Source organism: Primulina tabacum, chromosome 13, assembly GCF_025594145.1.
Source record: "Primulina tabacum isolate GXHZ01 chromosome 13, ASM2559414v2, whole genome shotgun sequence".
NCBI classification, from domain to species: Eukaryota; Viridiplantae; Streptophyta; class Magnoliopsida; order Lamiales; family Gesneriaceae; genus Primulina; species Primulina tabacum.
Window position 1 is genome coordinate 2,525,420 of NC_134562.1, and position 23,672 is coordinate 2,549,091.

The 23,672-nt window shown below is 44.7% G+C and overlaps 4 protein-coding genes across 9 annotated transcripts; 2 read left to right on the top strand and 2 right to left on the bottom strand.

Annotated features, from left to right (window-relative positions):
* Positions 1 to 310: 310 nt before the first annotated feature.
* Positions 311 to 3,993, top strand: LOC142521778 (uncharacterized). Its single transcript, XM_075624967.1, has 6 exons — positions 311 to 696; positions 1,188 to 1,396; positions 1,505 to 1,967; positions 2,053 to 2,683; positions 2,796 to 3,512; positions 3,619 to 3,993. Exons 1-6 carry the CDS (start codon positions 311 to 313, stop codon positions 3,991 to 3,993), a joined length of 2,781 nt encoding a protein of 926 aa, XP_075481082.1.
* Positions 3,994 to 15,396: 11,403 nt separating this feature from the next.
* LOC142521779 (uncharacterized) lies at positions 15,397 to 16,173 on the bottom strand. The gene has a single exon (XM_075624968.1). The coding sequence runs from the start codon at positions 16,171 to 16,173 to the stop codon at positions 15,397 to 15,399; it is 777 nt and encodes a 258-aa protein (XP_075481083.1).
* A 132-nt stretch (positions 16,174 to 16,305) lies between these two features.
* Positions 16,306 to 17,118, bottom strand: LOC142521781 (uncharacterized). Its single transcript, XM_075624969.1, has one exon. The coding sequence runs from the start codon at positions 17,116 to 17,118 to the stop codon at positions 16,306 to 16,308; it is 813 nt and encodes a 270-aa protein (XP_075481084.1).
* A 3,483-nt stretch (positions 17,119 to 20,601) lies between these two features.
* Positions 20,602 to 23,053, top strand: LOC142522486 (dolichol-phosphate mannose synthase subunit 3-like). 6 transcript variants are annotated; one of them, XM_075625918.1, is made up of 5 exons: positions 20,602 to 20,768; positions 21,404 to 21,552; positions 22,006 to 22,118; positions 22,195 to 22,302; positions 22,735 to 23,053. In XM_075625918.1, the coding sequence occupies exons 2-5, from the start codon at positions 21,507 to 21,509 to the stop codon at positions 22,792 to 22,794; spliced, it is 327 nt and encodes a 108-aa protein (XP_075482033.1). In that variant the 5' UTR covers positions 20,602 to 20,768; positions 21,404 to 21,506; the 3' UTR covers positions 22,795 to 23,053. The 6 variants fall into 6 exon arrangements, with proteins under 6 accessions (XP_075482033.1, XP_075482034.1, XP_075482037.1 ...); XM_075625919.1 differs by having other exon boundaries at positions 22,012 to 22,118; XM_075625922.1 differs by lacking the exon at positions 21,404 to 21,552.
* The last annotated feature ends 619 nt before the right edge of the window (positions 23,054 to 23,672 follow it).

The following is a 23,672-nucleotide window of genomic DNA, read 5'->3' on the forward strand; positions in this document are numbered from 1 at the left end:
ACACTTGCTGGAACTAGACCCTAAATTTCCCGTGAGTATCACTTGGCGCCGTCTGTGGGAAAATTTGAGTTGAGACGTAGAGATGGTAGGAAGGAGAGGGAGTAGAAGAGTTAACTCAGCGTCATCGCGTCCTCAGAGGGGACCCGAACAGTCTCATGCTGAGGCAAGGCAGGAACAACCCCATCAAGAGGCGAGAACAGAACAACCTCGTCAAGAGACCAGGGTCGAGCAACCTCGTCCTAATGAAAATGTTTGGAACTTGACCCTGGAGCAGTTGGGCCAATTCATCACTCGGACAGTAGATGAAGCCATGAAAAGGAACCAAGAATCTATGTTCGCCGAGGAGCAAGCCACTCTCCAGGAGCGAGAGGAAAATGTTGAGGGACAGCAGAGCAGGATGGAAGAGACACAGCCCCTCCCAAGCGAAGGGAATGCAGAGATTGGAGAGATGTGGAAGGAAATACGAATGTTGAGACAACAGGTGGGAAGCAGAGCGCCGGCCCCCAAGAAAGGAAGTCATTTTTCGCTTGCCATTCTGGAAGAAGGACTTCCCCCGAGTTTCCGACAACCGAATGTTGGAGAATATGATGGACATTCCGACCCCGAAGAGCATTTGGGGAGATTTGAGAATGCGGCTTTGTTGCATCAGTATACAGATGGAGTGAAATGCCGGGTGTTCTTGGGCACGTTGGTGAGGTCAGCCCAGCAGTGGTCTAACACCTTGCAGCCTAACTCCATATGTTCTTTTGAGGACTTTTTAGTCACTTTCTTGCACCGGTTCGCCAGTAGCAAGAGACATCAGAAAAATTATTTGAGTCTGTTCGTGATGAAACAGCAAGAGTCTGAGACTTTGCGAGAATTTGTCCAGCGTTTTAACAATGCAGCGCTGGAGATACCAGTGGCTACTCCGGACATCATGATAAGTGCTTTCACCCAAGGCCTGAGAGGAGGGGAGTTTTTTAAGTCGCTGGTCAAGAAGCCTCCGTCGAGCTATGATGATCTGTTGGCTCGAGCTGAGAAGTATGTAAACTTGGAGGATGCCCAACGGTACAGAAGGATGGAGAACCGGCCCGGAGGAAGTAGAGTTGATGGAGTGGAGAAAGGGGAAGGAAGAGAGGTGCGGGGGAAAGAGAGGAGGACAGAACTAGAAGTAAAGGACAATTCTCGTCACATGTTCCTCTCAATAGGAATCGTGATAAAGTGATGGAGGTAAGGGAGCCAGAGGGAAGGTGGGAGAAGTCGCAGAGAGCGGAGGGCGGAGTTAGGATGCCTCCGATAGAAAGACGAGAGGGATCCTCATCCGGGGATCGACCAAAACCTCGCCCGTCTCCTAAGCGGGGTCGAGGTCCTCCTTGGATCAACCAGAGGGTCGGAGAGCCGAGAAGAGAAGGGCGTGGTCAGGATGCTCCTCGGGAACCTGTCCAACCGAGGAGGAGAGCAGATGAAGATAACCAACCCACGAGAGGAATGATTCACATGATCTCGGGGGGTGCTACTGATGGAGACTCTGGGCGAGCCCGGAAAGCGCACGGAAGGAGGTTGGAGAATTTTGAGATATCCAGGGGTGCAGACTTACCCCAAGATCCTGTCATCAGCTTCGGGCCGGAAGACCTTCGAGGCATCGTGGCTCCTCATAACGATGCCTTGGTGGTGACGGCCACCATTGCCAACTACGATGTGACAAGGATCTTCATTGATAATGGGAGCTTTGTAAATATATTGTTTAAGAGCACGTTGGATCAGATGAAGGTGGAAGGATTTGAGTTTGATCCAGTCTCCACTCCTCTATATGGGTTCGCGGGCCATGCCATTCCGCCGCTGGGTCAGATTACTCTTCCCCTATCTTTGGGACGTGACTCTCGGCGGGTAACAAAGATGATAACATTTACCGTGGTGGATACCCCCTCATTGTATAATGGAATCCTGGGGCGGCCAGCCTTAAAGGATTTCAGAGCCGTAGCTTCCACGTATCTCAGAAGTTGAAATTTCCTGTGGGAAAGGAGGTGGGAGTCTTATGTGGAGACCAGAAAGTTGTACGACGATGTTATGAAGGAATAGTGAAAAAGAGGGGAAGAGGGCTCGTGTGGAGGTCAATATGATTAGAAGGGGGCGAAGCGGGGTGCCCGTGGTAGTGAGGGAGGTTCATGAGGTGATGGATGAAAAGTCGGAGATTGTGACATTGGGGCCCGATGAGAAGACCCTTAGAATAGGCCCTGACCTTGACCCAAAAGTCAGGGAGGAACTCACTATTTGTTTACAAGCTAATCTCAACGGATTCGCTTGGTCAGCCCAAGAGCTCACAGGGACGAGCCCAGATGTAGCAGAGCACCGATTGAACATCTTACCGAATTCTCGTCCCATAAAGCAGAAGAAGAGACATTTCGGGCCTGAGAAAGATATAGTTATAAAAAAAGAAGTGAGGGAGTTGCTCAATGCTGGGCACATTCGAGAGGTGCAGTTTCCTACTTGGCTCTCGAATGTGGTTCTTGTTCCGAAAAGTTCAGGGAAATGGAGGATGTGTGTGGATTTCAGAGACCTCAATAAGGCATGCCCTAAAGATTGTTATCCTCTGCCTCGGATAGATCAGTTGGTGGACTCCACAGCGAGACATCAATATTTGTGTATGTTGGATGCTTATCAGGGATACCACCAAATCCCCTTGGCCGTGGAGGACCAAAATAAAGTGAGTTTCATTACCTCTGAAGGAACTTTCTGCTACGTGGTCATGCCCTTTCGGACTCAAAAATGCCGGAGCCACGTATCAAAGACTGATGGATAGGGTATTTTCTGAGCAGATGGGAAGGAATGTCGAACTGTATGTGGACGACATCATGGTAAAATCAAAAGACTCATCCCAGCTTGTACCTGATTTGGTGGAAACCTTTGCGACCCTCAAATCCTACGGGCTGAAGTTGAATCCTCAGAAGTGTATCTTCGGAGTGAGGAGTGGAAAGTTTTTGTGTTATATGGTCACAGAAAGAGGGATCGAGGCCAACCCCGAGATATTCCAAGCTATCGAAGATATGGTCTCTCCTCGGGGACCCAAAGATGTTCAACAGTTGACAGGGAGGATCGCTGCTCTGGCACGTTTTATCTCGATTTCCGCTCACAGAAGTTTACCATTCTTCCAGACCTTGCGCAAGGCAAAAAAATTTGAATGGGGTCCAGATTGCGAGAAGGCTTTCACCGAGTTGAAGGAGTATCTTGCTGAGCTTCCTGTCCTGGCCAAACCGGCAGCAGGTGAGCCTTTGTGGGTATATTTATTTGCCACTGAAGGAGCTGTGAGTTCGGTCCTAGTCAAGTCAGAAGGATCAGTTCAGCAGCCGATTTACTACGTTTTGCATGCACTCAAAGGGGCAGAAATCAGGTATTCAGGGTTGGAAAAATTGGCTTTGGCTTTGTTGATGACAACGAGGCGCTTGAGGCCCTATTTCCTAGCTCATCCAATTGTGGTGCTAACTAACAGTCCATTGGGCAGAATCCTCACTCATTCCGATATGTCTGGCCATTTGGTAAAATGGACTACTGAGCTGGGAGAGTATGACATCCCAGTATGAGCCTAGAACAGCTATCAAAGCACAAGCCTTAGCCGATTTTCTGGCTGAGACCATGCTTCAGGAGAATGAAGACCCTTGGAAGGTGTATGTGGATGGTTCCTCGTCGAAGGATGGAAGTGGGGTGGCAGTAGTATTGATTTCACCGGCTGGAGAGGAAGTGAAGTTGGCTGTAAGATTGGATTTTCGAGCATCCAACAATGAGGCAGAGTATGAGGCTGTGTTGGCAGGACTGCGAGCAGCCAGAAATGTGGGAGCTACCCGGGTACTTATTTTTTCTGACTCACAGTTGGTAGCACAACAGATGAAGGGGATGTATGATGTGAAAGATGAGAATTTTATTGAGTATGCTCGAGAAGTGGACAGAGTCAGAGAGAAATTCGCAGAGATTACATTTGAACAGATTCCCAGAAAGAAAATGAAAAGGCAGACACTCTAGCCAAAATGGCTGGAACAATGGGAAGTTGGAAGACTAGAGATGTGGTATTTCAAGTTGAACTCACACCTCACACGAGTTCACCCGCAGTTGAACAGGAGGAGGAGGATTGGAGGACTGGCATAGTTGATTACTTGAAAGAGGGAAAGCTTCCTGATAACCCTCGCGAAGCTTGTAAGTTGAAGACCAGGTTTTCGCGTTATGTGATGATCGGAGAAGTTTTATATAGAACGTCTTATTCAGGGCCGCTTCTTCGGTGCTTGAGTTATCAAGAGGCTGATTATGTGCTCCGAGAAGTTCACGAGGGATGTTGTGGAAATCATTTAGGGGCTTATGCGTTGGCAAGGAAGGTGCTGCTCGCCGGTTATTCTTGGCCCTCCGTGCTGCGTGATGCTCAAGAGTTAGTGATGTCTTGTGATAGTTGTAAACGCCATGCCCGGTTACATCACCGACCGGCCGCGGCAATGAAGGCTGTCACGGCCGCCTGTCCTTTTGACCAGTGGGGAATAGATATTGTGGGGCGTTTTTCTATAGCTCCTGCTCAGAAGAAGTTCCTATTGGTAGCAGTTGACTATTTTTCAAAATGGATGGAAGCAGAGCTTCTAGCCAGAATACCTGAGAATGACGTCCTGAAGTTCTTGTGGAAGAGTATAGAATGCAGATACGGAGTACCTAGGAAACTGATATCCGATAATGGGAGACAGTTCCAAGGGGCCAGGATCCAAGCTTGGTGTAAAAAGATGAAGATCCAACAAGTCTTTACCTCTGTAGCTTACCCACAGAGTAATGGTCAGGTAGAGGTGACTAATCGGACACTGGTGCAGGGTCTAAAGGTTTGACTTGGCAAAGCTAAGGGCAATTGGGTGGATGAGCTACCAAGTGTCTTATGGGCATACCGAACTACTCTGAGGGAAGAAACCAAAGAAACTCCTTTCAGTTTGATCTACGGTAATGAGGCAGTGCTCCCGGCTTAGATTGGGTTGGAATCGGCAAGAGTAATGTTTTATGACGAAGACAATGATGCGAGACGCGCTACTGACCTTGATCTTTTGGAAGAAAAGAGAGAGGTTGCCAGAATTCACATGGAAGCTTATAAAACCCGTATTGCACAGTTTTATAATCGGAGAGTCATTCAGAAGAACTTCCAGGTAGGTGACTTGGTCCTGAAGAAGTTGCAAGAAGAGCAGAGAGGAAAATTGGACCCAAAGTGGGAGGGTCCCTTCAAAGTTATTGAAAGGCTGAGCTCTGGAACCTATTATTTGGAGAATGCGCAAGGCAAGGCATTGAAGAGGCCCTGGAACGCTTATCATCTTAGAAAATATTATCCTTGATTTGATTGCTGATGTATTTCATTTCGAATTTTCCTATGTAATCATTTGGCATTCAATAAAATTATGTTCTTCTCTTTAATTCCTGAATGTTTTTATATTGGAAGAAGAGAAAAAATTTTTATTTTCCTACTTAGGCTGTGCCTAGTAGAGGAGCAGAGTAAGGGCGGAGAAAAATTTTATTTTCCTACTTAGGCTGTGCCTAGTAGAGGAGCAGAGTTGGGGCGCGGATAAATTTTATTTTTCTACTTAGGTTGTGCCTAGTAGAGGAGCAGAGTTGGGGCGGAGAAAAATTTTATTTTCCTACTTAGGTTGTGCCTAGTAGAGGAGCAGAGTTGGGGCGCGGAGAAATTTTATTTTCCTACTTAGGCTGTGCCTAGTAGAGGAGCAGAGTTGGGGCGGAGAAAAATTTTAGGCTGTGCCTAGTAGAGGAGCAGAGTTAGAGCGGGGAGAAATTTTATTTTCCTACTAAGGCATCGCTTAGTAGAGGAGCAGAGTTTGGAAGAAGAGAAAAAATTTTATTTTCCTACAAAGGCATCGCCTGGTAGAGGAGTAGAGTTGGGGCGGAAAAAAATTTTTATTTTCCTACTTAGGTTGTGCCTAGTAGAGAAGCAGAGTTGGGGCGGAGAAGAATTTTATTTTCCTACTTAGGCTGTGCCTAGTAGAGGAGTAGAGTTGGAGCGGGAAGAAATTTTATTTTACTACTAAGGCATCGCCTAGTAGAGGAGCAGAGTTTGGAAGAAGAGAAAAAATTTTTATTTTCCTACTAAGGCATCGCCTAGTAGAGGAGCAGAGTTTGGAAGAAGAGAAAAAATTTTTATTTTCCTACTAAGGCATCGCCTAGTAGTTGAGCCGAGTTGGGGCGCGGAGAAATTTTATTTTCCTACTAAGGCATCGCCTAGTAGAGGAGCAGCGTGAAAAATTAAATTTTCCTGCTAAGGTATCACCTAGCAGAGGAGTTAGAGGGTGGGAGTGTGGAATTTTTATTTTCCTACTAAGGTATCACCTAGCAGAGGAGTTAGAGGGCGGGAGTGTTGAATTTTTGTTTTTCTGCTAAGGTATCACCTAGCAGAGGAGTTAGAGGGTGGGGATGTGGAATTTTTATTTTCCTGCTAAGGTATCACCTAGCAGAGGAGTTAGAGGGTGAGGATGTTGAAATTTTATTTTCCTGTTAAGGTATCACCTAGCAGAGGAGTTAGAGGGTGGGAGTGTGGAATTTTTATTTTCCTGCTAAGGTATCACCTAGCAGAGGAGTTAGAGTGCGGGAGTGTTGAATTTTTATTTTTCTGCTAAGGTATCACCTAGCAGAGGAGTTGGAGGGTGGGGATGTGGAATTTTTATTTTCCTTCTAAAGTATCACCTAGTAGAGGAGTTAGAGGGTGGGGATTTTATTTGCCCTAGCAGGTTAATAATATCATATACAAACTCCGAAGAAGCCATAAATTCAAATGAAAAATACTCAATGTTGCGTAAAGCGAGTTCGTACATGCCAAAAGCGTGCAAAAAAAAGTAACCAAATGTAAACATCGCAAAAGTCGCATAGTACTATGGAAAGTAAAGCAGTGCAGAAAGTAACAGAATATGGCCCGAAGGCATACAATGTCTACAGAAATAAAAAAATAACAAAAGTAACGGTCTAAGAATCGGGGGGAGACTCGCTACGAAAGCCTCAATGTCAATGAAGTCAGTAGGGGCGCCTGGCGGAGGATAGCCCTGAGCCTTGAAGAGGCCGACCGCACCCTCGAAACCCACCTCCAGGAAATAATAAGCTTTAGGAGCGCAGATATCGTTGAACTCCTCAGACTTGAAGAATTCTTCCTTGAATGAAGAGGCTTCGGAAGCGTGTTGCGCCTTGGCGTCCTTGAGGTCCCTATGGATTTGTGCTGCCTCAGCATGAGCAGTCTTTAACTCTTTCTTCAGCCTCTGGTTCTCCCTCACACTATCCCCTGTCAGTCGCTGAAGCTCGTGTTTCTCTTTCAGAAGCTCTTGTTTTTCCTTTAGAAGCTCGTCACCTCGAGCTTGGGACTCCGAGAACTCCTTAGCATGTGTCGCTTTCATCTCATTGATGGTAGCCTGGAGCTGTTCACGAAGAGCCATGCCCTCGCGCAAGTCTTGGCAGGCAGTAGATCGAGCGGCGTTGGCACGCTCTATTAACTCCCCTATGTACATCATGCCATGGATAAGTAGACAAGAGTAAAGGATGACAAGAAAATCATACATGTATTGGACATCAATCTAGAGACTAGAAGGAAAAATATACCTCAGTGATGCTGCTGCATGTCCGGCGAGTGAGGTCAGACCACTCCAGTGAATTAATGAACTCTTCATCCGCGTCAGAAGGAAGCTGATACATTATCTTCTGAGCCAGCAGAGTAGGACCCCGCCCCACGATGGCCGTATCTGATGTGTATAGAGGATGTACCCTTGATTCAAGGGGAGGCCCCACATCCGACCCTGACCCATCTGGAGAAGAGACCGACACAACTGAGATCTCAGAAATCTTGCGCTTACCAGGATGCGGGACTGACTGGCTAGGATCAATGGACGCCTTCTTCTTACCAGCTGGAGGAGGTGGAGAGGAGGCTCGCTTTGGGGCGGAGGAGGATGAGCCTGCCTTCTTCTTCGCAGCAGTAGGGGAGCTAGCAGGCCTCTTCGCAGTAGTAGAGCAAGAACATGTTTTCTTCTTCTCAGCAGCATTACAATCTTCCTTTGTGCCCGTCGTGACTGCTGGAACGACTGATTTCTGTGGGACAGAGGATGAACTCCCAACTTTCTTTTTTGCAATCTCACGTTGCAGTGCGGCATTCATGACTCTAGCACCTACAAATAAAAACAATGAACCGAATGAGAATATCGTCAAAGAACACAATAAGCAAAAGAGAAATAGAAAGAGTGAAGAGATAATAATATCTACCAGCGTCCTCTTTCAGTTTAATTTTCGCGGGACTTAACCCGGCATGGCACAAGAGATCTTCAGATAGAAGTTGGGGAATGCTAAAGCATCGATCTCCTAATACACTCATTATCTCCAGATACTCCTTATCTTTCTTGTAACTCTTGGAAAGGTCGGGCTTGGTGAAAATAAGGTACCAATCCGTGAAACAGGTCAATTCCTTAGGAGGCTGGATAAAGAAGTAATATTTTTTCCAATCCTTCACATGACTGGGAGCCCCGTCAAAAAGCTTATGGCTAGATCGACAAGTCACATAAAAAGGTCCTTCTTTTGATCTGGACAGAACAAAGAAGTAGGAGAAAGTGGTGCAATTCAAATGGAGGTCTAAGGCCCGGAATAGCACAGCAAAACAGCTTATCAAGCGAAGAGCATTGGGAGTGAGCAGACATAGATGTACCTGATAGTATTTGCTCAATTCTTGGAAGAAATTGCACAGGGTAAAACAGAGACCGGCATCAAGGTGGTGCTGAAAGAAGGTGTAGCAGCCCTTGGGAGCTAGGTAGGTTCGGTCCTTAGCGGTAGGAATGATGATCTGATGGGATAGAGGAATGTGCCACAAAGTTCTAAGTTTTGATTCGCTACCAGGAGGGATGTGGGATGACAAGTGACCGTATCATAAATTGTCTGCTTCAGATATGTTCATTTGTTGGCTCACATGGCGCACTTCCTTACCAGGACGGCTATGAGTGGTGACTTCCTCCTCGTGAGAACCGAGGGTAAATTCAGGGTCAGCTAGGGAGGCCCTACTCTGGCTAGACTCGCTAGACCTGCTAGACTCGCTGGACTCGCTAAACCTCTCGGGGCCACTCGAAGAATTAAACTCGGAATCAGATGAAGACATAAGTATTAAGGGTAATCAAACAGGTAAAGGAGAGAACTGACCCGAGTAAGACGTGGAAAAATACTCAAAGGACAGGACCGCAAGAACGAACAAGTGAGGAACCCGAGGCAGGAGTGCGAGCGCTCGGCTGGGGCTAGGCGAGCGTGCGGAGGGGCTCGGGCGAGCGTGCGGAGGGGATCGGGAGATCGTGCTGTGGGCGCGCTCGGCTGGGCCAAGGCGAGCGGCAGGTATGGGCGCGCGGCGAGCGGGGCATGGGCAGCGAGGCGAGCAGATGGGCTGTGGGGTGAGGGGCGAGCTGGGCAAATGGGCGAGGCGCGATGGGCAGCGCGCCGTGCTGGGCTGTGGGGGAAGGGGCGAAGGGCGAGCTGGGCCGAGGGGCGAGGGGCGAGCCGGGCAGAGGGGCGAGGGGCAAGGCACGAGAGGCAGCACGCCGTGCGGGGCTGTGGGGAGAGGGGCGAGCTAGGCAGAGGGGCGAGCTAGGCAGAGGGGCGAGGCACGAGGGACAGCGCGCCGTGCGGGGCTGTGGGGCAAGGGGCGAGCTGGGCAGAGGGGCGAGGGGCGAGCTGGGCTGCGAGGCGAGGGGCGAGCTTGGCAGAAGGGCGAGGCGCTATGGGCAGCGCGCCGTGCGGGGCAGAGAGGCAAGAGACAACTGTGGGCGAGGCGGCGCGCGGAGGGCTAGGGCGCGCGCGGCGAGGAGAAGGAGGGGCAGGGCGAGAGCTAGGCTGCTGGGGGCGAGGCGGCGCCCGGAGCTATAGGCGAAGGTGACGGCGGGGTGGTTGGGATGTGGCGCTAGTGTCAACGCACAAGTGAATTGTGTGCGGGGAAAAGCTGACGAATGAATTGAAGAGAAAATTATGTAGGGGTGAAGTGAGAATGAAGTGGGGAAGGAGCCTATATTTATAGGGGGAGCCCAAATCTTACTAAGATTGCGATTTTATTTGATATCTTTTCCTTTCAGAGCAGGATTACGATTTGATTTGTTTCCAAATCTTTGGAGACTGGCGAACGGCAGGAAAAATGCACGGCCTCACCCTTTCGAGTACTTGTTTATGAAAATCTTATGGGGGCGTTGCCCCCACACCCCCACGACCTGACCGGGCAGGTCGATCTGATGTTCAGCGCTGCGAAAATTACGGGAATAGACCTAACCGGGCAGGTCGATCCCCGTAATTTTCGTAGCGTTGAACATCGTTCGTTAATGGCAAACAAAATAGATTTTTCTAGTACGGTACGTCCTCATCGTCGATAAACCAAGGACAACAAAACTAATCGAACTTTGAACCTGCGATTCAGTTCGACTTGGGAGGGGGAGACTGGTGATACCCCATGGAAAACAGGCCCATCAAGGGCCCTATTATCCATGGCCCATCCCTGGCCCAAGTGAAAAACAAGCTCATCAAGGGCCCAGGTATTCTCCTATAAATACCAGGTTTGAGCGTATGATTATTTATTCACTATATTGTTTTCAGCAGCACCCTTAGCTGCTCCCCCCATATATCCTCAGTCTCTGACTTGAGCGTCGGAGGGGCTACGCCAGGACACCCTCCTGGACCCCTCCTAACGATCTTCTTTGTGATTTCAGGCTCAGAGTAATTTCAAAACCTGCGTCTGGACTAGTGACACTTGCTGGAACCGGACCCTAAATTTCCCGTGAATATCATTTAAGATCGCCACTTTTATTGAGAGAAACAACAATTTGGTGATAGAAAAAGATGGAAAGTTACAAAAGTGTACAAAATACGTACTTTTTTTGAATGAGTGAGAAAAAAATAATTGTAAGATATTATGTTTTCTTTTTTCTTGTATTGTATAAACAAAATTTATATTCAAATAGTCATACAACTTATATATTTTATTTTGGAAACATGTCAGCATTTGAACCTTTTGATGCAATTCAATGCCTACAAAACAAAAGATATTCAGTTTATACAAGTAGAAGTAAATTTTCGTAATTTATAGATGTTCTTGCAGTTCTACAAGCGTCTGCTTCGCGCAGATCAAACAAAAAAATATTTTAGTTAGATTTCAATTGAGTACGAAGTGAGTATGTAAGAAATTTTTGAACAATTGACTCAAATAACTCAAAGCAATGGGATGAAAACACGATTAAACGTGATTGATGCGATCCGGATGAAATGAGTCAGCCGGATCGGGTGCTCCACCGGATCTGCTATTAGTATGATGAGGGAAATAAGAGCAAGATGCTTGGATCAAAAGCTTTTTTCCTTGGACAGCCGAGGAAATCTGCAAACAAGGAAACAACCACATGAAAGGGCGCCGGAGGGGTGTCCGACGTGACAACTCCGATGCTTAAGTCAGTGAAGGACTCAAGCAAGAAACTAATGTAACTTGGTGACGATTGTAATATTGGTGTAAGCAATAAATGAGTAGTAAATATGAGTATTCAATATCTGAATAGGAAATAAATACAAAGAGAAAACCTGATATTTATAGTAGGGGTGTAATGACGACATCGCTCTTTGTGCTGCTCATTAATTAGTAGGACGGTTGATTATACCCTATTATTTTGACATGTCAAATCTTCACACTAGTCACATCCAGCCTACCTGATTTTGTCAACCACTTGGATTAGTGTCAGAGATAGGTCGACCACCCACACTCTATTTTGCTGGTATACTTGAGCGAGGCGCTCATATCAAAATGGCCTGGGAAAAAACTTTCCCGGGAATTTGCATAAGATCCCGGGCATCCAATGGCCCAGGGAGAAGATGTCCCGGGCGTTTAATGGCCCAGCCTCTGATGAATCCTTTTCACAGATTCTCCCTGACAAGCTATTCCTCCGATGTCCCGGGTCGCCCGAGACCCGGGCTTCCTTTGCCGACCTACTCTGTTACTTTGGATCATCCGTGATTCAGAAAAAATCCGTATCCCTGACCCGAGCACTATCCATGACCCGGGTCATCCTGGGGCATCGTCACTCCCTCCTTAAATAGTCGGGCTAGAGTCATACTCGTTGTCTCGATCAATCTTGTGTGCCCGGTCAGAGAAGATAATAGGTCGTTTAGTCTGCCCGAATTAGTAGGGCTGATGTCATATTATTAGGGCTGATGTAAGCCTTAGAATTCCATTGGTCAGAAACTTTCCGTATACCAAGAAAAGAATCATTGCGATGCCTCGAATTTCGAGCCTGTCTTTTCAAATATCCTGCGCAATTTCCCATGTAAATCTTGCCTGTTCATACGTTTCGCGATCAATGGTTCTGCTCAGCCCTTTTGTCCGTATATATACCCTTAACCTTTTTTCATTTTCACTTTTCACTTTTCACTTTTCACTTTTCACCATCACACTTCTTCTGATATCTTTCTTCTCCGGCGACGCGTTCTTTTCAGCTCAGGCGATTTTTTACCAGTTATCAGTCATCACCTCCACTTTGCTTTTTCAGTAAGTCATTTCCTCCCTATTAGCTCTACTTCTTCTTTTCCAGTCATGTCGAACTCCACTTCCTCCACTTCTGGCCAAAATTTCAAGGGTCTGTCGAAGGATAACTCCCCGAACCCTTCTGAAATCTCTGTTCATATCCCCAAAGGTATTCCTATTCAATCTTCCCGACTTTTCCCAAAACAAAAAGCTAAAGCCTCTTCCTCTCATCCTACTGGCCCTCAGGATAAGGGGAAGGGAAAGGTTGTAGGGCCCTTGTGGTTCTCCTCCATGACCTCCACTCTTCGTCTCGGAGCCTCTGATGAAATTAGGTCCTTAGGATCGATTCCTCAAACCTATAAAATCAAAATTCCCGGCCAAATGATCAACCGAACACTCCTCCCCCGGGCTTTCAAACTTTTTTTTAGAACAACTCAAGAGTGGGCTCCGGTTTCCAGGCCACTATTTATTTGAAGAGATTGCCCGGTTCTTTGGGCTCTCGATTAACCATCTCCACCCCAACACTTTTAGAATCATGGCGGCCACTTTCATTCTTTTCCGCATGAAAAATATACCCATTAACTCTTCCATCTTTCAATTCTTCTATTCCTGCCGGTTTAATGACGGGTTCTTTTCTTTCATGGCCCGGATGTATTACCGATTCTTGACAGACATCTCTTTCTCTCTGAAGGGATGGGAAAAAAAATTTCTTTCTGCAACTCCCAACTTCCCTTATCTGTTCGACAGGCTTCTTACCTTCGATGCCCGGGCAACCTGAACTTCCCCGAGACTTCAAACTTCTTCCCCCTTTTACTTATGCCCGGGACGCCTTGGAAGGCCAGTCCTTCTTATCATCTGTGCTGATTGGAAGGTACAATCTGGTTCACTATGTGATAGGGTCCCGCCCTAAAGACCCTATGGACCGAATAATAGACGAGTTCGGTCAGGCTGGTTCACAGGATGGTAAATTACTCTTCCTTTTTACTTGATTCTTTCCTTGTTTTATTTCTCTAATTTCGATCTATATTGCAGCATAAGAAGAAATGGTTAAGGCGTCTCTTCTGGAAGCAGCTGCCAAAAAGAAAGCTGAACAACAACAAGCCCGGGCAGAGAAGAGGGCCTGGGAAACCCAAGAGCAGAAAGAGCGGCAGGCCCGGGCAGAGGCTGATGTCCGGGAAAAGACCATCCCTACCCGGAAGGAGACCACCTCTCAGGTCAGCGAGAAGGACCCGGCTCCTCTAAATCACCGCAAGAGGAAATCTCCCATGGAGCCGATTACAGAGACAATCACTGTGGAGGAGGAGCCCGAGATACCTGCCCAATCACCTATTCATCCCCATTCATCTGCTGGCCCTAACCTCCAGGATGAAGTTCCCTTTGATTTGCCAAACCTTTTTGGCGACGAGGTGAGCACGGATCTGACCAAGATGGTGCGAGGCCTTCTTCGTCCCATAGAGGTGGATCATCTCAAGGGACTTCATCCAAACCGAAAGCTGTATGAAGGGGTTTCCCGGTCCTTCTCTGTAAGTTCACCTCTTCTCTCTCTCTCTCTCTTTTTTTACCAATCTGACCCTTCCTTTGATTTGCAAGGCTTGCAGATGCTGATATCTGCCTATGCGCAGGTGGCTAGGGTAGCTAAGCTGGCAAATCAACGGGCCTCCTCTTCCCCGGAGATGTTTAACAAACTTCAGGAGTAAGTGGGCCAGATAAATGAGCTTCATGAGCATGTCCTGGCCCGAGAGAGAGCCGGCTGGAAACAGCAAGTGGAACTGACCCAAGCAGAGATGGTCGAGGCCCAGAAAGCCCTCGAAGACCACTCGGAGGCTGCTAGGCTGGAGATGCAGGCTGCCAGGGATGAGGTAGAATCTTCCAGGGCTCAGGCTGAAGAATCACAGGCTGCTTTAGATCTCTTGAGGGCCTCTCAAGAAGAAAAGATGGCCCAATTTATGAAGTCCCGGGAACTTAAGAAGATTGTGGCTGATAAAGCCTTCGTCTATTTTGACCTGGGCTTCCACAAATGCCTAAAGAAATTTCAAGAGACGGGCCTTGTTCCTCCTTACCAAGAAGATTTTCCGGATTTGATGAAGGCTGCTGCTTCTCTCTCGGAGGATGAGGAGGAGGACAACGAACAGGATCCCAAGATAGATTAGGATTTTGTTTTATTTCCGGGCTTCCGGACACCTTGTAGATTTTCCCTTTGTTTAATGAAATATATTTCTGTCACTGTTCTTTGCTTTTGATAAGTATTTAAAAATATTTTTTAGAGATGCCTCAGACTTTTTGAATGTTTCTCCAAACTAAAGATATTTTGAACAAAATCCGGTTACAAGTCTTTTCAACTTATTTGATGACTGGGGTGTGGATCACCGAGCTAGGGTAGAAGTTCCCAGGCTTAGTATATGACCGAGCTACGGTTCCTTGGACTAAGTATATGACCGGGGAACAGGTCACCGGGCCAGGGTACGGGTCCCTGGACTAAGTATATGACCGGGGTACGGGTCCCTGGTCCAGGGTACGGGTCCCTGGACTTAGTAAGTAACCGGGGTACGGGTCCCCGGGCCAGGGTACGGATCCCTGGGCTTAAAAGATGACCAGGATGCGGGTCATCGGGCCAGGACACGAGTTCCTGGGCATAATAGATAACCGAGATACGGGTTCCCGGGCCAGGGTACGGATCCCTAGGCTTAATAGATGATCGGGGTACGGGTCCCCGGGCCAGGGTACGGATCCCTGGGCTTAATTGACCGGGATACGGGTCCCCGGGCTAGGGTACGGATCCCTAGGCTTAATAGATGATCGGGGTACGGGTTCCCGGTCCAGAGTACGGATCCCTGGACTTTAGTAGACATGTTTCTGAATAATTTCTTTTTATTCGATGCACAAATAACAGATACAAGGACTGGGCTTTAAACAAAATATTTCTTCAAGTGAAAGGCATTCCATGGTCTCTTAAGGGTGTGTCCTTGAGAATCTTCCAGATAATAAGCTGCTCCCGAGCTGACTCTCTGAATTACTTTGAAGGGTCTCTCCCAACGAGCTTCTAATTTACCCACATCACCTATTGGTTTTACTTTTTTCATAACCAAATCCCCAACTTGGAAATCTCGTGCTCGGACCTGTTTATTATATGACTTCATAACCCGACTTCGATAGGCTTCCATTCGAATGGCTGCCCGATCCCTCTTTTCTTCAACTAGATCAAGCTCAATGGCCCGGACCTGATTATTGTTACTAGGGTAAGATTCCACCCGAGCAGAGGGTTGTCCGATCTCCACAGGCAAGACTGCCTCTGAGCCATAGACTAAACTGTATGCAGTTTCCCGAGTGGTGGTCCGAGGAGTAGTCCGATATGCCCACAGTGAACTTGTCAATTCTTCTACCCAGTCTTTTCCTCTCCCGTGAAGTCGGACTTTTATTGCTTGTACAATGACCCTATTAGTCACCTCTGTTTGGCTATTGGCTTGTGGGTATGGTACTGAGGTGAAAGACTGAGTTATCTTCATTTCTTGACACAAAGACATAATTTTCTTCCTCTGGAATTGCCGCCCATTATCTGAAAATAATCTTCTAGGGATACCAAATCTGCAGACAATATTTTTCAAGAGAAATTTCATCACCTCTTCTTCAGTAATTTTGGCCAAAGGCTCGGCTTCTACCCATTTAGAGAAATAATCCACAGCCATCAGAAGAAATTTTTTGTGTGCCCGGGCTATGGGAAATGGACCCACGATATCCAAGCCTCATTGATCGAAGGGACGTGATGCTGAGATGGGTTGCATACCAGTAGTTGGATTGTGCTGAAAGTTAGAATGATACTAGCAGCCTTTACATGTCTGGACAAGGTGAGCAGCATCTTGATTCATCCGAGACCACCAAAATCGGGCTAATATTGCTTTCCGAGCCAGGGCGGTTCCACCGAGATGTTCGCCACAGCATCCTTCATTTATTTCTCGGAGGACATACTCTACTTCATTTTCCGCTAAACATTTGAGCAAAGAACCCTGATATGATCTCCTGTACAAAATATCATTTAAAAGGACAAACCTGGGTGCTTGCTTTTTGACTTTTAAAGCTTGAGTCCGATCTTTCGGGAGCCTGGCATGGACTATATACTCGATTAAAGGGGTCATCCATGAATTCTTCTGCATTAGTGGCACATTTTCATCAATAGAGAGAACCAAACGGGTAAAACACAAGACTTCTCGAGTGCTTATGTATGACATAGAAGAGGCTAATTTGGCTAAGGTATCAGCCTCCCCATTCTCTTCTCTAGGAATCTGTTCAATGTTCCAATCAGTCAGAGATGCTGCCCGGGCTGTGATGAGCCTTAGATATTTGAGCATTTTTTCATTTTTGGCCTCGTATGTTCCTTTTATCTGCTGGGCGACCAATTGAGAATCAGAGTAAATAATGACCTGGGAAGCTCCGACTTCTCGGGCAGCTTGTAGTCCTGCCAGAACGGCTTCATACTCAGCTTCATTGTTGGTGACCCGGGAGTCGATCCTCAAAGCTAATTTTACCTTTTTTCCTGATGGGACAATCAAAACCACTCCGACCCCACATCCTGACAGATTCGACGCCCCATCAACAAAAACTTTCCACACTTCTTCCTCTTCTGGTTGAATCATTTCGATCAGGAAATCCGTTAATGCTTGGGCTTTTATAGCAACCCGGGGTCGTACTCGATGTCGTATTCCCCGAGCTCTACTGTCCACTTGAACATCCTTCCCGAGATTTTAGAGTGAGTCATGATTCGCCCCAGTGGGGAGTTGGTAAAAACCACAATTGGATGTGAGAGAAAATATGGTCTCAGTTTCCGGGCAGTCATTACCAGAGCAAGGGCTATTTTTTCCACTTCACTGTACTTTAGCTCTTCCCCTCTGAGGGCATGATTGACATAGTAAACTGGCTCTTGCTCAGTCCATTCTTCTCGGATGAGTACAGAGCTAACAGCATACACTGTGGCGGACAAATAGACCCACAACTTTTCCCTAGGCTCAAGCTTTACCAGGACGGGTAGTTCGGACAAATGCTTTTTTAAATCTTGAAAAGACTGCTCACACTTTTCATCCCATCCAAACTTTTGTGCCTTCCTCAGGACTTGAAAAAATGGATAGCTTCTATGGGCAGACCGAGAAATGAATCGAGACAAGGCAGCAATTCTCCCAGTTAACTTCTGCACTTCCCGGATAGATTGGGGGGAAGGCATGTCAAGTACTGCTTTAATCTTTTCCGGTTTCACTTCAATTCCTCGATCTGTTACCAGGAAATCCAAGAATTTTCCACTTTTGACCCCGAACACACATTTGGCTGGGTTGAGTTTTAGTCCATATTGTTTCAAGGGTGGCAAAGGTCTCAGCAAGGTCGGCAACAAAGCAAGAGACTTCTCGGGTGTCAACTGTCATGACCGTCTTTCGCAAATCTCCAGATCCCAGAGTTATTGGTAATCTTATTTCCCCTTCTGGATATACAGCGTGACCTGCGAAGCCAAACAAGGCAGTCTCAACTGCCTCTAACTGGTACTCATGTAAATCCATTTGCACCAAAGATTCTTTGAAGATGACTTTAACAGAGCTGTCATTATCAACAAAAACTCTTAATACATCATAATTGGCAATCCTAGCTTGGATGACAAGAGCATCATTATGGGGTAGACTGACTCCTCTTAGGTCTTTCGGGCAAAAACTTATGATCGGCTCATTTCTTTCCCTCCCATCAATTTTCAGACACTCTCTTCTACTTCTTGCCTTCCGAGCCCGATTGGAGTCGCCATCTGTGGACCTTTCCGAAATCATTTTTATTATTCCTCGAATTGGGGAGGAGTCTTTCTTTTCTGGTTGTTTATTTCTCTTCTCCCGGGAGCTTTCCTTCCTCTCTCCTGCTCCCACTCGAGACCTCTGCCGATCTTCTAGAAGTGTTAGGCCCGGGGCGCAGGGCTAACCTGGGTGGTTGCCTTGGTTCAATGTATGTATGAGATACTGGTGTAGAACGTCGATGAGACTCTTTTTTCAAAGTTCGACACTCACTAGTGTCATGAGAACATTCTTTATAGAGGGTACAAAACCCTTTCTTCTCTGGTTTCGAAATCGTGCCATTGAACTCGAGTGCTGGGCGAAATCTGAGCTGCATTCTTGGACTTCCAGATCTCGGGCGATTCTCAAGGGGATATGAGAAAAATGCCCTGGACTACTCTTCTTAGGAGCTCTCTCCTCGGGCCTGACAACCCGATCTCCCCGGGCTCTCTTCAAAGCTTCTCTTTTTTGGTTCTGGGCTTCTTCCATATTGATGTATTTTTCCGCCTGAGATAAGAGATCTTCGAAATCTCCGGGAAACTTCTTTGTTAAAGATCGAAAGAAATCTCCTTCCCACAACCCCTGCATGAAGGCAGTAGTTTTTGTCTCGAGGGCTCAGGCGGTCCAAAACTACACGATTGAATCTTTTGATGTATGCTCTTAAAGTTTCATCCTGGCCCTGCTTTACTTCAAACAGACTAAAAGCAATCTTCTTATATTTCTTTTTGCTGCTGAACTGGTGCAAGAACACTTTTTGAAAATCTTCAAAAGATTGGATACTTTGAGGCGCCAATCCCTCGAACCACCTCTGGGCGGAGTCAATCAAGATAGGTCATGAACACTTTGCATTTAATCTGGTCCTCATAACAATGTAGCATGGCCATGTTTTCGAATCTGGCGAGATGCTCTTCAGGGTCAGAACTCCCGTCATAATCCTTATCCTGGCTGATTTGAAGTGCCCGGGAAGTGGCTCTTGGACGATGACATCAGAGAATGTGCAAACCTTGACAACAACTCGAGTACTGCTCCTAGAATCGACTTGTCCTTCCAACACTTTCACATTTTTCCTCAACTCTTCTAGTTCTTCTGCCACAGTAGGAGATTTGGAACCAGCACTCGACTCCCTTTCCTCCTCCTTTCTTTCTCCTGCTTTTCCCGTACACGCACCTGTTTTTGCTTTGGTCGGGTAGAATGGTTAGCGAGGGGTTTCTTTGCCAAGGCTGCCTCTACAGCATCAGATATAATCTTGGCCAACTCTTCAGGTGTTAAGTTAACAGTAGGCCGGGGACCAGTGGGTGGCGGGCCAACTGCACCAGAAAGATGTGTGTTATTCTCTTCCTGAATCCGAGAAGTTTCTTAATAAAATATTTTTTTATCTTTATTTATATTTTTGAATTTTAATTATCATATCATTTATAACATAAAAAACACAAAAAATCTTATGAGACCATGTAGGACCGAGCGTTTACCGCTTTATCAAAAGCTATAGCTAGTGGTAATGATACAACTCAATTATTTTAAACCGCACACCAGCTCAAGCATCATGGTTCGATCGCTCTTCCAGTAGAGAAAATTATTGCACCCAACAATCTCCATCTCAATAGTTGCGCCTCCTTGCAATTCATGATAATCGAACACGTGACCTTGGCTCTGATATCAATTGTAGGACCGAGGGCTTACCGCTTTACTATAAGCTATAGCTGGTGGTAATTGTGCAACTCAAATATTTTAAACCGCACATTAACTCAAGCACCACGGTTCGATCGCTCTTCCAGTAGGGATAATTATTACATCCAACAAACCATCTGACGGATCAATTTTATGAGACAAATCTCACACTCGACCAGTGAAAATATATATTGATTTTTATGTCAATAATATTATTTTTCATTTTAGAGATGAAGCGAGTCAGTCCGTCTCACATATATAGATCTGTGAAATCATATCACAAGATACCTACTCAAGAAAATAGTAGCTATCATATGAGACGAGTTGATCCGATCAATATTGAAGTGAAAAATAATATTTTTAATGAGTCATGTCGGATATGATATCCGTCTCACGAATTTATTATACAAAACCATTTTATAGTTTTTAATTTTAATATAATATATAAAATTTTCACAAAAATTATTCGACACTAAATTTTATTATAGATTCACTTATCGCATTAGTACTAGTGTGTAAAACGATTTCCAATATTCTCATTAAAATTTAATTTTTTACAAAACAACATAGAGAATATTTGCTAAAATCAATGTTACTAATATCAACACATGTAAAGCAGATAATATAAAAAAGTAATTATTAATTGTTGAATTAAATGTAAAAAAAAATGGACAGCCTTCCGCTCATACAGGGCCGCGCCACCACTACCTCCGCCACCTTATAAGATTCTCACCGTATCGGGTTACCCCACAAAAGAAACCCATCACTTTGATATGCTACCGGCGCCCTTGTGTTAGCCTGTTTCTGTTCTCTTTAAGGTAAGCCTCCTTTGTTTGGTTTGTCAAATTTTTGTTTCCCTGTAATTTAGCATGTATGCGTCGAGTTTTTTGTGCTGATCATGAATGGCTTTGTTCGTTTTTCTCGGATTTTTTCTGGGTAGGATTTTTTTGTGGAATTACTGGTTTGACTTTTTCCAGTTGTGATAATGAATACCGATCTAAATGATTATGTTATGAAATTAATCGAATTTTCAGTTTGTTGATTTGTTTTGTGACAGTGTTTTTCCGGATGCTGCTTCTTAAGAAAAATTTAATCTTTTGTTGGTCTGTAATTTTTATCAGATGTATTGGTAATGGTATTATTACCGGGTGTTTTTAATTTCAATCAGTGTCAAATTAGTTCGGTAGGCGCCTTCTCGCCTTCTGTTTTCCACCATCAAATTTACAACATGATATGGGATTTTGAAATGGTTTGATGTGAAATCTTGTCTAGCAATCTACATTATTCCTTTGTCCAAAATAATTCAGTAGCATCTATCATTAAGAGATGAGGATTTGAAAAGGAATTATGCCTCCATGTTTGCACGAATAAAGTTTCCTGAGGATTAAGTTAAACTGCCATTTAAGGTTTAGAAATTGCACCACAGCATTGGTTTTCTCCCTGGAATATGCAGGCGTGGGAAGGGGTAGCGACATTACCAGCATACTTATCCCTTCTTATGGCAATGCAAATTTTTAAGAGTTGATGGTGGGTTTAGTGGATCCAAAACTGAGTGAATGAGTTGCATAGCTTCTCCAACGTCTCCCACAAAAGAAATGCTGGGTATGCTTGAGCCCAATGTCTTATTTGGTTGTTCATATAATACATTGATTTAAACATAGTGTTTGGAATAATGTGTGGTTTAAAATATTTGAATCACACCATTACTATTAGCATCACATTTGATCATGTGGCATGAATGATCCTATAAGTGTTGTTAGAGTTAAAGTTATGGGCTCAATTTTCATTAGTTTTAGGAGCAATTGTTAGGAGAGATTGTTTGGTTCATAATATCAACAATTCTGTGTGGCTACTCATTTGACAATGATTAAAAAGTGGGCCAGTGGCGCTTGAGCTACTCTACAAAATAAAATATTTGAGTTACAATGTTGCTATAACTATAGCCTATGATGCAACGGTAGGTGTCTGATCTTCCAAGATATTTACTGCAGAATTATATTTTGTGATTTATGTTCGCATTGCGGTTAGAAAGATTGAAGTGAATTAATTTTCTAGTTGCAGATCCAATGAAGCACATTGTAAAAATTTTGACGTTGCTTGTAACCCTATCAGCTCTTTGGGTTGGCCTACTTCAGGCATCCATAATTCCAAGGAGCTACACTTGGTTGGTAAGCTTCTTACATGCTCTCTCTCGTATTATTCAATCATACATTCTGTTTCATTCTTTCCGGTTACATGTAACAGCTGCCTATGTACTCCATTGTATCCCTTGGATGCTATGGCCTATTAATGGTTGGAATTGGCTTGATGCTATTTCCAACTTGCCCGCATGAGGCAATTCTGTTGCAACAGGTATGTACCAAATTTCACACAAACTTACCATTATGGATCATGATTCTTGTTCTATGGTGGAAGATCTTTTGTTCCTTAGTTTGTTGATTGTTGGTGATAGTTAGGAGCCACAAGGTTCTTGTAGAGGTACAAAGTTTGAAATTCAGAAAATATATGGTATTCAGAAAATATATGGGAGGCCAAGTCATGTTTTTATTTATGATGGAGTATCTAAAATACCTGAACCTATGGAAAAATGAAGAAGGATGATGGTTTCTACGTGCCACCGAATTAGAATAATGACTTATGAATTTTGATTTCTTATGTTTTTACTTGTGTATAAGCTGAAATTGTGTCGTGCTTAGAGATTTCACGGGTTGTTTTGTCATGTAGGATATCATAGAAACAAAGGAATTCTTGAAAGAAGATTTCACAGGTTGTTTTGTCATGTAGGATATCATAGAAGCAAAGGAATTCTTGGAAGAAAATGGTGTCGACATCGGTTCTAATTGAGGGCATGGAGCTTGACAAATGAATAGTGTGATTATGGTTTCTGTTGATTCGTCTTTCCTTCATCAAGAAGTCATACTGATATAATTTCTTCTTATTTCTTGATTGAGCCTGTTTCAACATCTACTGCAGTGATTATAGGAGAAAGTGGTGGGTTTACAAAATTTTGTGCCTCTAAACAAGCTGGATCAGTAGACTTCTAGATGATTCAAACTGATTTTGTTTGTCACATGAAATTTCTAGGCGTGAGCTCTCTTTCATATGGTTCTGGCTATGCTCCCGAGGACTAGTTTTTTAGACCCTTTCGGTCAGTTATTTCGGTTTTGATACAATTATTTAAATTAATAAGATAAATATATTGTAAAATATAATATGTTATTTTTTAACATGATTTCTTAGTAAAACATCTAAATATAAAGTTTAAAATGAATTACATAAATAACAATCAACTAAATATTATTCAAAATAATTCATCATTCACTGATATCATCTCAAAAAATATATAATAAAAATAAAACTATTAATTTAATGAAATTTCGGTCTTTTCGGTCGGTTCGGTTTTGATATATATATTCCGAAATCGAACCAAATAAATTTTGATTTTAACATTTGTATACGAATTATAAAATTCGGTTTTCGATTCGATTCAGTGTTCGGTTTTTTCGGTTTAGATTTTCGGTTTTTTCGATTTTATCCGAAGTTTGAACACCACTATTTTTGATAGTATCAATATAAAATTCAAACACTAAAATTATGCTACGTACAATATCGAGGTCGAGTAAATTCATATCTTCACAAGTCGAACTCGAGCTTGAAAAAAGAATACTCGAGCTTGAAAAAGGAGTACTCGTTTGCACCTCTAGCCACAAATATTGGTTTAC